General features: G+C 22.7%; 3 protein-coding genes across 3 annotated transcripts; 1 reads left to right on the forward strand and 2 right to left on the reverse strand.

Moving 5' to 3' along the window:
* Positions 1-2,659: 2,659 nt before the first annotated feature.
* PVVCY_1406480 (THO complex subunit 2, putative) lies at positions 2,660-9,692 on the reverse strand (the record flags this gene model as incomplete). The annotated part of the gene is made up of 4 exons (XM_037634918.1): positions 2,660-2,790; positions 2,946-3,062; positions 3,179-3,258; positions 3,388-9,692. The coding sequence occupies 4 exons, from the start codon at positions 9,690-9,692 to the stop codon at positions 2,660-2,662; spliced, it is 6,633 nt and encodes a 2,210-aa protein (XP_037490956.1).
* A 1,336-nt stretch (positions 9,693-11,028) lies between these two features.
* Positions 11,029-12,438, reverse strand: PVVCY_1406490 (apicoplast dimethyladenosine synthase, putative; the record flags this gene model as incomplete). Its single annotated transcript, XM_008624385.1, has 1 exon — positions 11,029-12,438. One exon carries the CDS (start codon positions 12,436-12,438, stop codon positions 11,029-11,031), a length of 1,410 nt encoding a protein of 469 aa, XP_008622607.1.
* An 870-nt stretch (positions 12,439-13,308) lies between these two features.
* Positions 13,309-13,824, forward strand: PVVCY_1406500 (rRNA-processing protein, putative; the record flags this gene model as incomplete). The annotated part of the gene is made up of 1 exon (XM_008624384.1): positions 13,309-13,824. The coding sequence occupies one exon, from the start codon at positions 13,309-13,311 to the stop codon at positions 13,822-13,824; it is 516 nt and encodes a 171-aa protein (XP_008622606.1).
* Between the last annotated feature and the right edge of the window lie 208 nt (positions 13,825-14,032).

The following is a 14,032-nucleotide window of genomic DNA, read 5'->3' on the forward strand; positions in this document are numbered from 1 at the left end:
TGTGTGCATATAAAAGTTGAATATATTAAAATGCCATTTTGTTTTTCATATATATAAAATATGGAAGTATATAATTCAGATATAGTTATAAGAAATTAATATGGCATACGGATATTTTTTATAAAATATATGCGGTAATACATGCTGTTTAATTTATTTAATTTAACAACACCGGAAAATTCTGTTGCAATAGTGTATATAAAATAAATATATTTTGCAAGGTTACTAAAATAGGTACTAAACATTTATATTATATATGTAAAATCAAAATAGTGATAAACATATACATATATATTTTAATGATTTATCACACAAACATAAGTACGCATATGTATATATAAGAAGGGGCTTAATATAAAAAAGGGAATATATTCATATCAACTTGTAGATATAAATTTGAGAAGAAATAAGTTGTGTAGCACTTTTTTTTATTTGATATATTCTTCACTTTGGTTGCATATTAAATATGTTGTTTACAACTATTGGTGTTATATATGTACACAAAAAAATGTGTATTATTTATTGGCTTAATGGAAATATAAATATTTTAAGGGACAATTAAATTTAGCATTGTTTAATAAATAAACAAATTGATAAGAGATGAATTATACGTAAACATATATATATGCAACATAAATGTATATCTACAAAAATATAGGGATAACCATATGGCTTTTCATACTAGTTTATATAGTGTACTAGTAAAATTACACACATATACATTTAGCATATGTTTCATATATATATTATATATTGTTTATATGTGGATATAATGGTTTATTTAAAATGAACAAGTTGGCATTATAGCCATATTCTAAAAAATTTACTAAAAGGGTATGGTATTATTATTTTTTTTTGATAGAAAATATTAAAAAATATTAAAGTTATTATTATTTCTTAATTTTATATTTTTCTTGAATATATTATTACGATACATTCAGACGATATTTAATTATTTTTGTAGGTTTGTCGATTTTAAAAGGAAAAAAAAAAAAGATATGTGCATGTGTGCATATTAAAAAAGAAGAAAATATTTGGGCTTATTTTTAATTATAATACACACATATATATGTTATTTATATATTAGCAAATTTATTAATTTGTGCTAAAAGGGTCGATCGAAATATTGTCAAACTTACAACATGTCTCATGAACAATGGACTGAATAAGAAAGGAGAAAAATATAAGTAAATAAGCAAAAAAATAAATAAGCAAGCAAATAAATAAGTAAGCAAATAAATAAATAAAATGATACATGCATAAACATATGGTTGCAATATATTTAGTTGCATATTACTCATCTAATATTAATCTCGTATTTTTTTTTTATACCCGTTATACTTTTTTCGACATGCTGAAAATATTGTATAGTCAATACATAGAATTATGGATTACATTTTAAAATAAAAAAAATATATTACTTACAAATAAAGAATGCATGAAATGAGTAAATGGGCTTATTGTTTTTTTTTTGCCATAAACCAAGTTGCCAATTCTTTACTGGTTATGTTATTTTATTTTACTTCTAATATAATTTAATTTTGATTTAAGTATCTTCGATGAGGTGCTTCAAAAAAATTCATAATAGTGTTTACAACAAATGGCTTAGTAGCAAAATACAATTTTCCAAAAAAAAAAAAATTATTATTCAGTAAAATAGGTAGCAATATAAAGCATATTTAATAGCCTTAATCTGTGATGAAATAATTATCGAACTTTTTATCTTAATTTAATTTTTTTTTAAATTAATTAGAACATTTTTGTAATTAAAATAAAACAAAGTGTTGTATAATAAGAGGTGTAGATAAGGGACAGATAAAAAAAAAAAAAGTTAAAATTACTATGAAATGGAAAAAGAGAGTAATTATAATAGTTTAAAATATCAATAGGCATATAATGGATATAGATATATTATATGAATGTGTATATATACTAGTCTTAATAAAGAAAAAAATATTAATCAAATAAAAACTTTTGTTATTATTATTTTAAAATTTAATTATTATCATGTTTTTTTTCATATTGAATATGGTACCTATGATTGGTAATAATGTATTAAGGAAATTTTGAAAAAATAATTTTTTTATTAAAAATTATGTTATATCGTTTTCTATTATATTCATTTTTTATATACATTTTCTTATATTTGAAAAGGTCTTGATATTTTCTGGCTTCATTTAGGTATCGTTGTGTGTAATATGAATAGGGAATTTATTTAAGGTGTTGACTAGCCAAACAAAAAAAAAATACAAAAGAAAGCGAGCATATTTCCCAACGAATATACTATTAATAATGAAAATAACACATAGTTAATGATCATGTAAGGATGTGTATCACACTTAGTATCTTTATACTTTGTATGGGGATACTTATATATGCTGCTAGCTATTCTCTATAAATGCATGAATATATAGAAATATGTGCTAAAAAATATTAGCTAGAATATATATCGATATTATGGCAATATGTAAGGGACAATCTTTTATATGATACAGAATTTATATGGGTATTTAAAAAATAAGAAGAGTTTTAAAATTTTATAGTTTTTTAGTTTGTTTTTGCTTTGTTATGCCATAAAAAAATATAAAAACTTAGTATTTATTTCGACACAATACATATATATATGTAAAACATAAAACAAAAAAAAATTAATTAAACATTAAAAATAACGATATCTTCTTTTTAACATGTATTTATTTGGGTCTTGAGGTGGAGGGATTTTATTAAAATTTTCTTTCATAAATGGCTTTGGAGGTAGATTGGGGGCGTTTGGCATTACAGGATGCATGTCTAAAAAATCAAAAGTAAAAAATAACATGATAAGAATATAAAAGTGAATGAATAGGTAGTAGGGATATTAAATAGGCTATTACTATTATAGTGGTACTATTATTATTTTGCATTTTTTTTAACTTTTAAAAAATGTGAAGTTAATTTATTCTTACTTGGATTGTAAATATTCTTTGCCACTGGTATAAAATGAGGATTCGGATTTGTGTGAGGAGGACGAGATGTGTTAAATGGAGTCATAGTTGCATTTGAATCTGATTTTTGTGGCGTTTCTGCATAGTAAGGAAATAAAAATAGGGAAAGAATGGTAGTATGTATATACATAGGAACTTATTAAATAGAGAGAAGAATAAGTTTGAAGTTTGTATAAAAAGTTGTGAGTGATTACCATTTGTCTTTGGTGGCTTGGCCTTGGTTTCTTGTGGTTTTGTTTCATGTTCTTCTTTTTTTTCCATGCCAGGCTGTTTTCTGCGTAGGAAAGGGGTGTAAAAAATGTAAAAAATGAACAGGCATATCAAGGTAAACAAAAAGAATGAAAATATATAGGAGTATATAGGAATATGCAGGAATATAATTTGAAAAATTTTAAGGGCATACTTGTTTTTTTCCATTATTTGTTTTAGACTGGTGATTGAAATTAATATATCTTTCCATCCTTGAGCTTTTGAAATATCTTGTAAGTTTTGTAGATGAGTTATTATAGAGTCTTTAATTTGTGATGAGTATGGAAATGAATTAACTAATCTAAATAAAAATACAACTATTGATTTATAATTAATCCAAGTTTTTTCATCATTGTTATTATTTTCAAAAAGTAATGCAATAATATAATTTTCCCATTTATAAACTTTTTGAATAATTGATGAATGATCAATAGTATCCTTCGATTCAAAATTTAAAGTATTACTAAAACATGGATTATTATTAGATATGTTATTAAAATATTTGACATCATCACATAATATATATAAATATGAGAATAGGTCGTTAAAAAATATTCCAACATTTAGTGATTCTTTTTCTGTACATGTATTTATAAGAGGAATTAACATTTTAGTTAAGACTTGAACTAATGTACATAAATTAAAAAGAGGTGTAGAAAATTCTATTAATACTTGTATAAATTTTGAACAAAATAAGGAATCTTTTTCACTATTTAATATTCTTGGTGCAATTAAACATTTAACAAAAGAAGTAAATGTATTAAAATCAATTTCTTCTGGATCTACCCAATGTTCTATTATATGTGATAATTTTTTTTTAATTTTTTTTGTATGAATTATATGATTTTCATATTCATTTTTTATTTTTGATTTTCTAACATTTAGTTTTTCTATTTTTTTATGTATCCAATTTATATCTTCATTCTTTTTATTATCAATAAAATATTTCTCTAAATTATTTATAAGCATATCAAAGTTGTCTACTACTTTTTGATATTGTTTATGGGGAACATAAATATCTGATATGTGTAATCTCCAATAAATTAAATAAAATTTAATATTGATTCCGTTTAAGTTTTCTATAGTTATATATTTCTCAACGATTGGCATCATAACATTTGTCCATGCATCTGTTTCTTGTTCTGCTTCCGAATCATATTCATGCTCGCTTTCTACATCTAGTTCATTATGGGTGTCATTATGGTTGTCGTTATGGCTGTCGTTATGATTGATGTTATGGCTGTCGTTATGATTGATGTTATGACTGTCGTTATGGCTATCATTATGACTGCTGTTTTGATCGAAGAATGGGAAGGAAAATCGGACAATTTGAAAGGCTTGAGAGATATCGAAAAATTGAAATATAGTGATAATATTTGGAATAAGTGAAATATAAAGTTTAGGAGTTGAGTTGGATTGTAGAAAGTCAATGTATTGTAGAAGGATAGCATGTGTTTGATCAACTATTGATGAAAGATTTTTTAGATTATACGTATTACTATCATATAAATATTCATGTTTTAATTTTGATAAGATAAAAAAAATTAAATAAATAATATTAGGATTTAATAATACTTTAGATGCATATGAAATACATTCTGATTTTAATTTATCATTTTCAATTTGATTTTTTTCAATATATTCATATTCTGTATTATTAATATTCATATCTAAATCATTTTCAATAACCATAACTTCTTTTTTAAGGTGTCTAAAACCACCTTGTGCATCTAATTGATCGTCGTTTAATGCATGTACTTCTACATAGGCACTAGTTCCACCATATATTTCGATAAGTTTTTGAATATACTCTAAATCGAATATATATCCACTCATTAAATCTGGGTATTTTTTATTATGTGCCTTTAATACTATTATTTTATCGTCTTCATCAGTTTGTTCATCATAATTAGGATGTCCCATTTTGGTACTTGATGGAAGGCGTCTTAAGAATAATTCATCTGATGTATGCATTTCTGAAAAGATTCTTTTTAATGTTGATATAAGTAATGGATAAAATTCAACAGATGGATGTTTTGACATAAATATTGCACTAACTAATGATAGATTTATTAATTTTTTAGGTCTAAAAACATTATCAACAAAAAATTCTGAACTGTTCATATTATTTTGTTTATTTAAATTAAAAGTATTAACATTTAATAATTGTTGTTTTTCTATAATTTTATATAAAAAAATATCACTTGAAAATAAATGAATATGTTTAATAGATTCAGTTAAAGTTATAATCATATTATTATCAAATAGTTCACATTGTTGTAAAATAACTTCAGCACCAACAAATGGATTTCTATTAATTATAAAATTAAATTCGGATAGCATATTTTTAACTTTTGTATTTTGTCTATCTTTTAATATATCTGCTGTAGCTCTTTTTATTATTTTTCTTATTTTTGTTTTAATTAGTTCAAAATTAAATAAGGAGAAGAAATAGATTGAATTTGTTGAGAGAGTTATAAAATGTGGGCCCTCACTATTATCATGTTCTAATATAATGTCATCTGTTTTGTTTTCATTATTTTCCTCATTTTCACAATTTTCACTAGATAATTCATCTGGTATAACAATTTGGTTTTTATATCTAATGATATCCTTCTTTTGTTTATCAATTAGATTATAAAAATTGAAATATATTTTATATCGTGTTGAGACAGGTATTAATTTTAATATATCCCATAGTTGTATATTGATTAGATTTTCATTTATTTCTTCACAATTATTATTTAAAGATAAAAAGAAAAAGTTTAAATAGGAATAAAAATTTGGATGTAACCTATCTATTTGTTCAGCTTGACTTTCATTATTATTATCTTTTTTTATCATTACTTCTACATATTTTAATAAGATTTTTAAAACACTTTGTTGTAGGTCATTATATATGTAGGTAAAATATCCTAGATATTTTAAGAGTGGTAAAAATGTATTGAAAAATTCATCCATAGTTTGGATTTCCCTTAAATATTCTTGCTTATTTCTTATTACTTCTTTTGTTTTTAAATCGGGATTGAGTAATATAGGAAGGGTATCCTGTTTTGTTTCACTATCATTTGATTTATCATGAATGTCTGGTAACTGTTTTGATGGTTCTGTTGATAGGATAAAAAACTTTTGTAATGGAAAATGAGTGTTTTTTAAATTAATTTTTTTTTTTTTTTTTACTGAAATGGATATACGATCATTGTCTATAGTTATGTTTGTATTTATGTTATTTTTTTCTTCATTTTGTATAGCAAATAACTTATAATTCGATGTATATAATTTGATTAGTTGTTTTACTTTTATTTTTTTTATTTTTATTGTCTTTTCATTTTTAAATAAGTTTTGAAGATACTTTTTATTTTGTCTGATAGTCTTAATAGAATTGTATCCGACAAGATCCAACGAATTTATGTTTAATTTGCAAAAGAAACAAGAATTATTTTTTATTGTTTTTTTTGTTTTGATACTATCTAGATTATTTTTCAAAGGAATTAAAAGATAATTAAGAAGATGAGCAAATGATCTAGTAACAAAATAATTCATAAATGGATTTGAATTAAGGGTAGTCATATGATTAAGTAGAGTTGTAACAAATGTCCAAGCATTTAAATCTATTAATGTTGATAAAAATAGAAATTTTTGATTAATCATAAAGAATAAACGACTTAAAACAAGAAAATAATGATCTTCTTCTAAGAATAAATAATTATGTGCATTATTATATAATAAATATTTTGAATTTATAGATTCTTCTCTTATTTTAATTTCTCTTTCTATATACATTTTTATAAATGTGTCTCCATTACTTTGTGTATTATTAGTTAAGGAATCATATAAATAATAATTTATAGCATCTTTATTTTTTGACTCTAAAACATTTTGATATTTTTTTTTTAAATCTGAATTGTTCATATTTAAAGCATAATTAACTACAATATCATGTATAGAAAGAGGATCTTCAATCTTTTCTAATAATTTATTTAAACTTTTAGAATGATTGTAAAGACTTTCATTATTTGTTTTAGATAAATCTGGGTTATTATTTTTTTGTGCACCATTTGATGTTTTATTATCTAAATTAGTTGACTTTGATTTATCGGAATTTTTATTTTTTTTATCAACAGAACCCGTTTTAAGGGTTTCAAAAATATCATACATTTTATTAATATCATATGGGATATAATAATAAAAAAGTGAAATAACTTTATCTGAAAACATGTTATCATAATCGTCATAAAATTTTCTGTACAGTTCATAAAAAATGTGTTTTAATAAGATATCATTAGGTAGTAAATTATTATAAAAGATATTAAAATTTAATAGATCATTTAAAATTAAAATAGAACACATTTTAAAATAATTGTAACTAAAAAATTTATTAGTATTTAATAAAAATTCTGGATAATAATATTTATTTTCATTTTCTTCAACCCCATTTTTATTGTATATAACTTTTAATTTATCTAATTGTTCTATATTATTTTCTTGAATATAATTATTTTTTATTTTCAGTTCAAGTATTATTACATCTGTTATACTTTCTTTTGAATATAAATAAAATAATGGAAGAAGTTGTTTTTTGCTATTTACATTTTGTTCATAATAAAATAAGAGTATTGATATTATTCTACGAGGACACAAATTATGTAATCCTGCAATTTTAAAAATGGCTTTCTTCAATTTTATTATATCATTACAATAGTAGCAATTTAGATGTCTTTTCCATTTTCTTTTCAGTGATGAGCAGTTTATTTTTTTATTTTTTTTTTCAAATTGGGAGTTTTGGGTAGCAGACTCATGGGATGTTTCTTTGTCATGTCCCGACTCGCCACGTTTTTTCTTGTCTATTTTTTGCTTCGATTTTTTAGTGCCATTATTCGAGACTGCTAACAATGATGAGTCTGAGATGTTGTCCAAATCAGAAGAGGCTAAAAAATCGTCAGACAAATCTGTTTGGCAACTTACATCTTGTTCATTTTTGTTATTTGTTTGGTCATTTTTCTTTTTTTTTGCTTTCCTTTTTAGCATATATTTTAAGTAGAATTTGGAAGTAAGTCTAGTATTTTTTTTTGATCGATCACGATTGAAATCTAAATTGTTTGCAAAAAACTGTTCTAATATAAAAATAATTTTAGAGTACCCATTAACATTTTCTCTGATTAGGTTATATATAGATATGCTGTACATATTTTTTGTTTTTAATTTAGTAACAAGTTTATTTAATTCCTTTGGGAATATATTTATTTTATCGAAATTTTTACATTCTATATAAGTAGTAGTATCTTTATATGATATAATTTTATTTTGTTCTAACATGACAATACATTGATATATAATATCTTTATAATTTGCATATAGATCATTTTGTTTTTCACGTAGATGATGTGCAATTTCAAATATGTATTGAAAACTGTTTAATAAAACAACTTTAAATGGAAGAATCAAATAAGTGTCATCTACATTGGTATTACATTTTTCATCTAGTTCATCAGATACTTCATTAGTATCGGGTGTTATTTTGAAAAGTGAAAGATTAAGTTTCATGGAATGTTCATGATGTAAAGTTGCTAAATCATTTGAAATATAATTAATTCCTGATTCGATTGTTATTACACCTTTTACTATACATAAAAAAAAATCAAAATAAAATAATGAGAACTGTTCTATAAAACTGGTGAAATAAAAATTAATAATATTTTTAAAATTTGTTTGTAAGTTACAACAGAAACCTTGTTTTTGAATTTTAATTTGATTTCTTTTGTAGCATTCTAAATATGCACATTTATAAACATTTTGATAACTTTTATTTTTAATTTCATTTGTCATACTTGTAAATATATCTTTTAAAATGCAATTATTTTTTATAGGTATATTAAAAAATAAATCTTTTGAATCTAAAAATTTTATATCTTCATCAACTTTTATAAATGCATTTAAAATGTTTATTTTGGCATGTTCATTTTGATCATTATCATCTGTGTTGGGTATATCTTTTATTTTGTCTGGATTTATATTTTGTTTTTTTAATGGGTTTTGAGTTTGTTCATCTTTGTTATTTTCTGTTAAGTTGGTTTCTCCATCATTTTGGTCGTAACTTTGATTATAATTATTATTTCTTTTTCTTTTTTTATCTGAGGTTTCATTTTTATTATCAACTTGTGTTTGTTTTTCATCATCTATATTGTTTTGATTTATTGTTTCTTCATTTATTTCATTTTGTTGATATGTTGAAGTAGGTTTATCACAGGGACAAGAATAGCCATCTTGATATAAGGAACAAAAACAAGGTTTTTCACAGCTTTTATACAAAGATATTTTATCCTTTACTTGATTTAAAATAAATATTAATTTACTTTCATATTTTTGTTTGATTATATTTAGATTTGTTTCAATATCTTTCTCTTCGAACTCATCGAAAAGCCGTACTCTATAATTGTGGAGTACATCAGCAATATCCATTTATTGTAAATAATCAATGGATAGGGAAAATTGAAAGGAAGAGAAAATTGTATTTGAATATAAAAAAGAAAAACAAAAAAAAAAATATTTAAAATGAAATAGTATTATTAATCATTTTAAATTATCCAGTGTAGGTATATTATTCATTGCATATATTTTATATGTAAATATTTTCAGAAATATTATATGAATTATCGAATAAATATAAAATTTTGTAAAAAAAAAAAATAATTAAATAAAAAAGTTTTAATGATATGTATGCTTTGTACTTATATAGTATATTCTTTTGTGTTTTGCTTTCACCAATTTTATTAAAATGCAAAAAAATATAGCATATATAAAAAATATATACATATATATATGCATAATAATATGAACTATCAAAACGATAGCAATAATATCATATGCATTATCAACACAATTGCTAGTAACCAAAAAAAATATGTTAGGCATCATATGTATGTATTATATTTTGTAAAAAAAAACATTTTCTCATACATGTTATATAATTTTTTATAGATTATTGTAAAGTCGTATTTTATTTATGTGCGTGTATAAATATAGGTATGAGGAAAATTGAAAATAAATATATGCAATTCAGTTGAGAAAGAATAGTGGGAAAATTTTCCTGATAAAGTTTTATTTTTTTACAAATATGTATATATGTATATATGTATATATATATATATATATATATATATTGATGGATATGCCATATTTATTTAATCCTAAGTAGGCTAACATTTTCAGCGATTGTATGTTCATGGATGCATCACACAGTATGCATATATATGTACACTTTAATTATGTTAGTACTTTTGAATTTACAACAAACTATTGATAATTATAAACAAATTGTGTGTTACTATATGGTGTATAAAATATATATTTTTTTATAGTTCCATAGTTTGTATTGTTCTATTATATTTTACAATACAGATTATTTCTTTGTATAGTTTGAATGTAAAATTGTTTATCTTTGAATTTAATTTAAACAATTTGATTATTCAATTTTGTAAAGAACAATATGCATATATTTTTATGTCACATGTGATAGTATATGTGAAAAATGTCTTTCATTAATTTGGGGATATTTAGCATAGCAATTTGCTATATATAGAAAAATAAGGATTGTTAATTATTTTTTTCATTTTTTATACTTAAAAAAAAGAAAGTTGTGAAAATGGCATGCCTTCTTTGGAAGTAGACATGGTGAAAAATATGCACAATAGTGGCAAAAAAAAATGACAAAAAAATTTTTTAAATTTATTAAGCATGTGAGCATAGTATGTACAGCGTGTGTAATAAATATGCAGTTTTTTTTCGACTAACTTTGCTATTCACCGTGTTTTTCTTTTCTCCAGACCTTTGTCTGAATGTTTGGATCAAAGGGGTAATCCTGCAAGGGAAATAAAATGTTAGTAAGTTCGACAAACTGTTCAGGATATAATTGTTGTGGACGTAAATCAGCAAATTCTGGTGGTACATTTTGAATATTATACATATCTAATAATCTCTTTAGACTTGATTTTAATTTTTTCCTTCTTTGTTGAAAAGCATATTTTAATACTTGTTTTAAAAATAATAGATTACAATTAATATTATGTTCTTTAAAAATAATTTTCATAACAGCTGCTTCAACTTTTGGAACAGGATAAAATGCAGTGCTTGGAATTTTAAATAATAAATATGGATGAGTATATAAACTAAATAATATACTTAAGATAGAATAATTTTTATCATTTGGTTTTGCTACAATGCGTTGTCCTACTTCATATTGTATAGTTACAACAGCTTGTTCTATATATTTATAAAAATCTAATAAACAAAATAATATTTGTGATGTTATATAAAAAGGTAAATTTCCAATAACTGATAATTTAGTATTTTTATTTATTGATAATTCTTTATAATTAATTTGTAAAACATCATCATGTATAAAATCAAATCCTGGCATAGTTCGACTAATAATTTCTAAAGCACGACTATCTATTTCAATAGCTGTCATATTTTTATATTTTTTAAATAAATATTTACTTAATTGTCCTAACCCACATCCTAATTCAATTATTCCTTTTCCATAATTTTTAAGACTTTCCATATTTTTAGAATTACAATTATTTTCATTTATTTTTAGTTTATCATTTTCATCTGTTTCATTTTTTATTTTGTCTTTTTTTGATTTTAATAAAATTTTTTTTTTTTTTTCTTTCATAAGAACAAATTGGCTAGCTTCCAGCTCGATTGCCTGCACCATTTTTTTTATAATATTTTGATCTCTTAAATAATTTTGTCCTAAACTTCTTTTTGGTTTAAATTCTCGAGATGGTAATGATGTTTTAAGGTTTTGTTCATCATCTTCATTTTTTTGTTTCGTTGGAAAAACTTGTATTCCTTCAAAATCTCTACTAAGAAATTTATTATTTATTATATCATTTTTACCTGACTGTTCAGAATTTTCATATATAAATTCTGATTGTTCATTTGGCTTGTTTAATAATAAAAATGGATTTTTTTTTATAAAATATATATTTGTTTTGTTATTAATTATGTTAATTTTGTTGGATATAGGTGTATTAATTTTTTCTTTTTTTTTTATGTCATTTTTTTTAACATGAGTTCCTATGTAATAAAAATAGTGATGTCTTTTATATCGATTTTCATGTTTCACTGATTTTACAAAATATATTTTTGTTGTTACAAAACAGGTAAGGGCAAATATTAACTTCGCCAGAAATTTATTCATGCATATTTATGTTACATTGAAAGGGGAATGCAAAAGATATATAGATATGTTTAGGTATTAAAAGGGATTATATAATATGTATATATTTTTTATAAGTAAAATGTTAATACAAAAACTTTACACTGTGTTTATTTACTTATATATTTACATTGTTGAGGGGGGGGGGGTTAAAACTTGTTACAGTCCAAAATTTTCCGAGAAAAAAAATTTATTTCTTTTACAGTTTTATCCACATTCTAAAAATATGTATTTAGAGGAAATAACAATTTGACATTATTATATTTGCCATATTAATATGCAAATATTCTATTATTTTACTTTTTTTTTTTTTTTTTTTGTATACCGCTGTTTATATAGTATACTAATTTTATTGGGGTGATTATTTGGGGTATTGCTTATATTTTTTTGAATATATATGTATTTATATTTTTTAATTTTAATTCTTCGGTTTTTTATTCCTCTATTTTTTAAAAAAAAATTTTTATCTATTTTATTTGCTATATTTACTTTATTTTTTTATTTATTATTTGCATTATTTATTTACATCATTTTATTGTATGAATTTTAAATTTTTTAATTGTAAAAAAATGCGTCATAGAAAACGCAAATAAGTTGAGATGGCTAATAGTAGTCTATTATCATTTAATGTTTGCTACTCTTTGATGCTTCAACTTTTGTAGTTTATCTAAACAATAGAAAGTTCAGGCATAGAAAAATAGCAAATGCAATGAACATAATAAATAATCCTACAATTTCATATAAATTGATCAGTGCTTGGATTGAAAAGGTCGTTTATATTTGTTACAATAGTGAAAGCAATTTAAAAAAAGCAAAAAAAAAATAATATAATAAAAATAAATTAACAGCCGAATGGGAAGTATAAAGAAAAGTTTTAATATTTTAGAAACGGTTAGCGCAGAACCTATATCTGTTCTTGATTATGTAAATGATACTATAAGGAATAAGAGAGAAGAAAAACAGACAAAAAAAAATTCATTAAGTGAATGGGGATATATGAAAAAACCTGAAAAAACAGATGAACTAAAATTACAATGGAAATTAATTCAACATGAAAATTTATTTACAAAAAATGAATATAATAAAATAAAAAAAGATGAAAAAATGCCTGATTTTTTTCAAGTAGCTACATTAATAAATGGGGATGACAAAATAAAAGTTGGAGGGGGAAAAGAATCTCAATCATTACATACATCAAATAGAAGACCAAAAAAATGTTTATCTACTTTACAATTATTTGAAAAAAATACTGAAATGAAACAATGGTGTATTAAAAAATATACCAAGTTACAGACAGAAAAAAATATCGGAGGAAAATCTTTTATTCGAAAGCAGAGAAGAGAACTGATGAAACTCAAAAGGTCATAACACCAGCAATTTTGATAAATAATTTAAACTACATGAGGCAAAAAATAGAAAAGGGCTTCCCTTTCCACATGCTTATTAATTTATACTTTATATTTTATGCTTTGTAGTTTATATATTTTTTTTTTTGTTCATTATGAATTTAATTCATGTGTTCATGTTATGAGACTTTTGTTCTAATGTTTTTGTAAAACAACAATCAAAAATGTAA

The sequence above is a fragment of the Plasmodium vinckei genome (assembly GCF_900681995.1).
Source record: "Plasmodium vinckei vinckei genome assembly, chromosome: PVVCY_14".
Lineage (NCBI taxonomy): Eukaryota > Apicomplexa > Aconoidasida > Haemosporida > Plasmodiidae > Plasmodium > Plasmodium vinckei.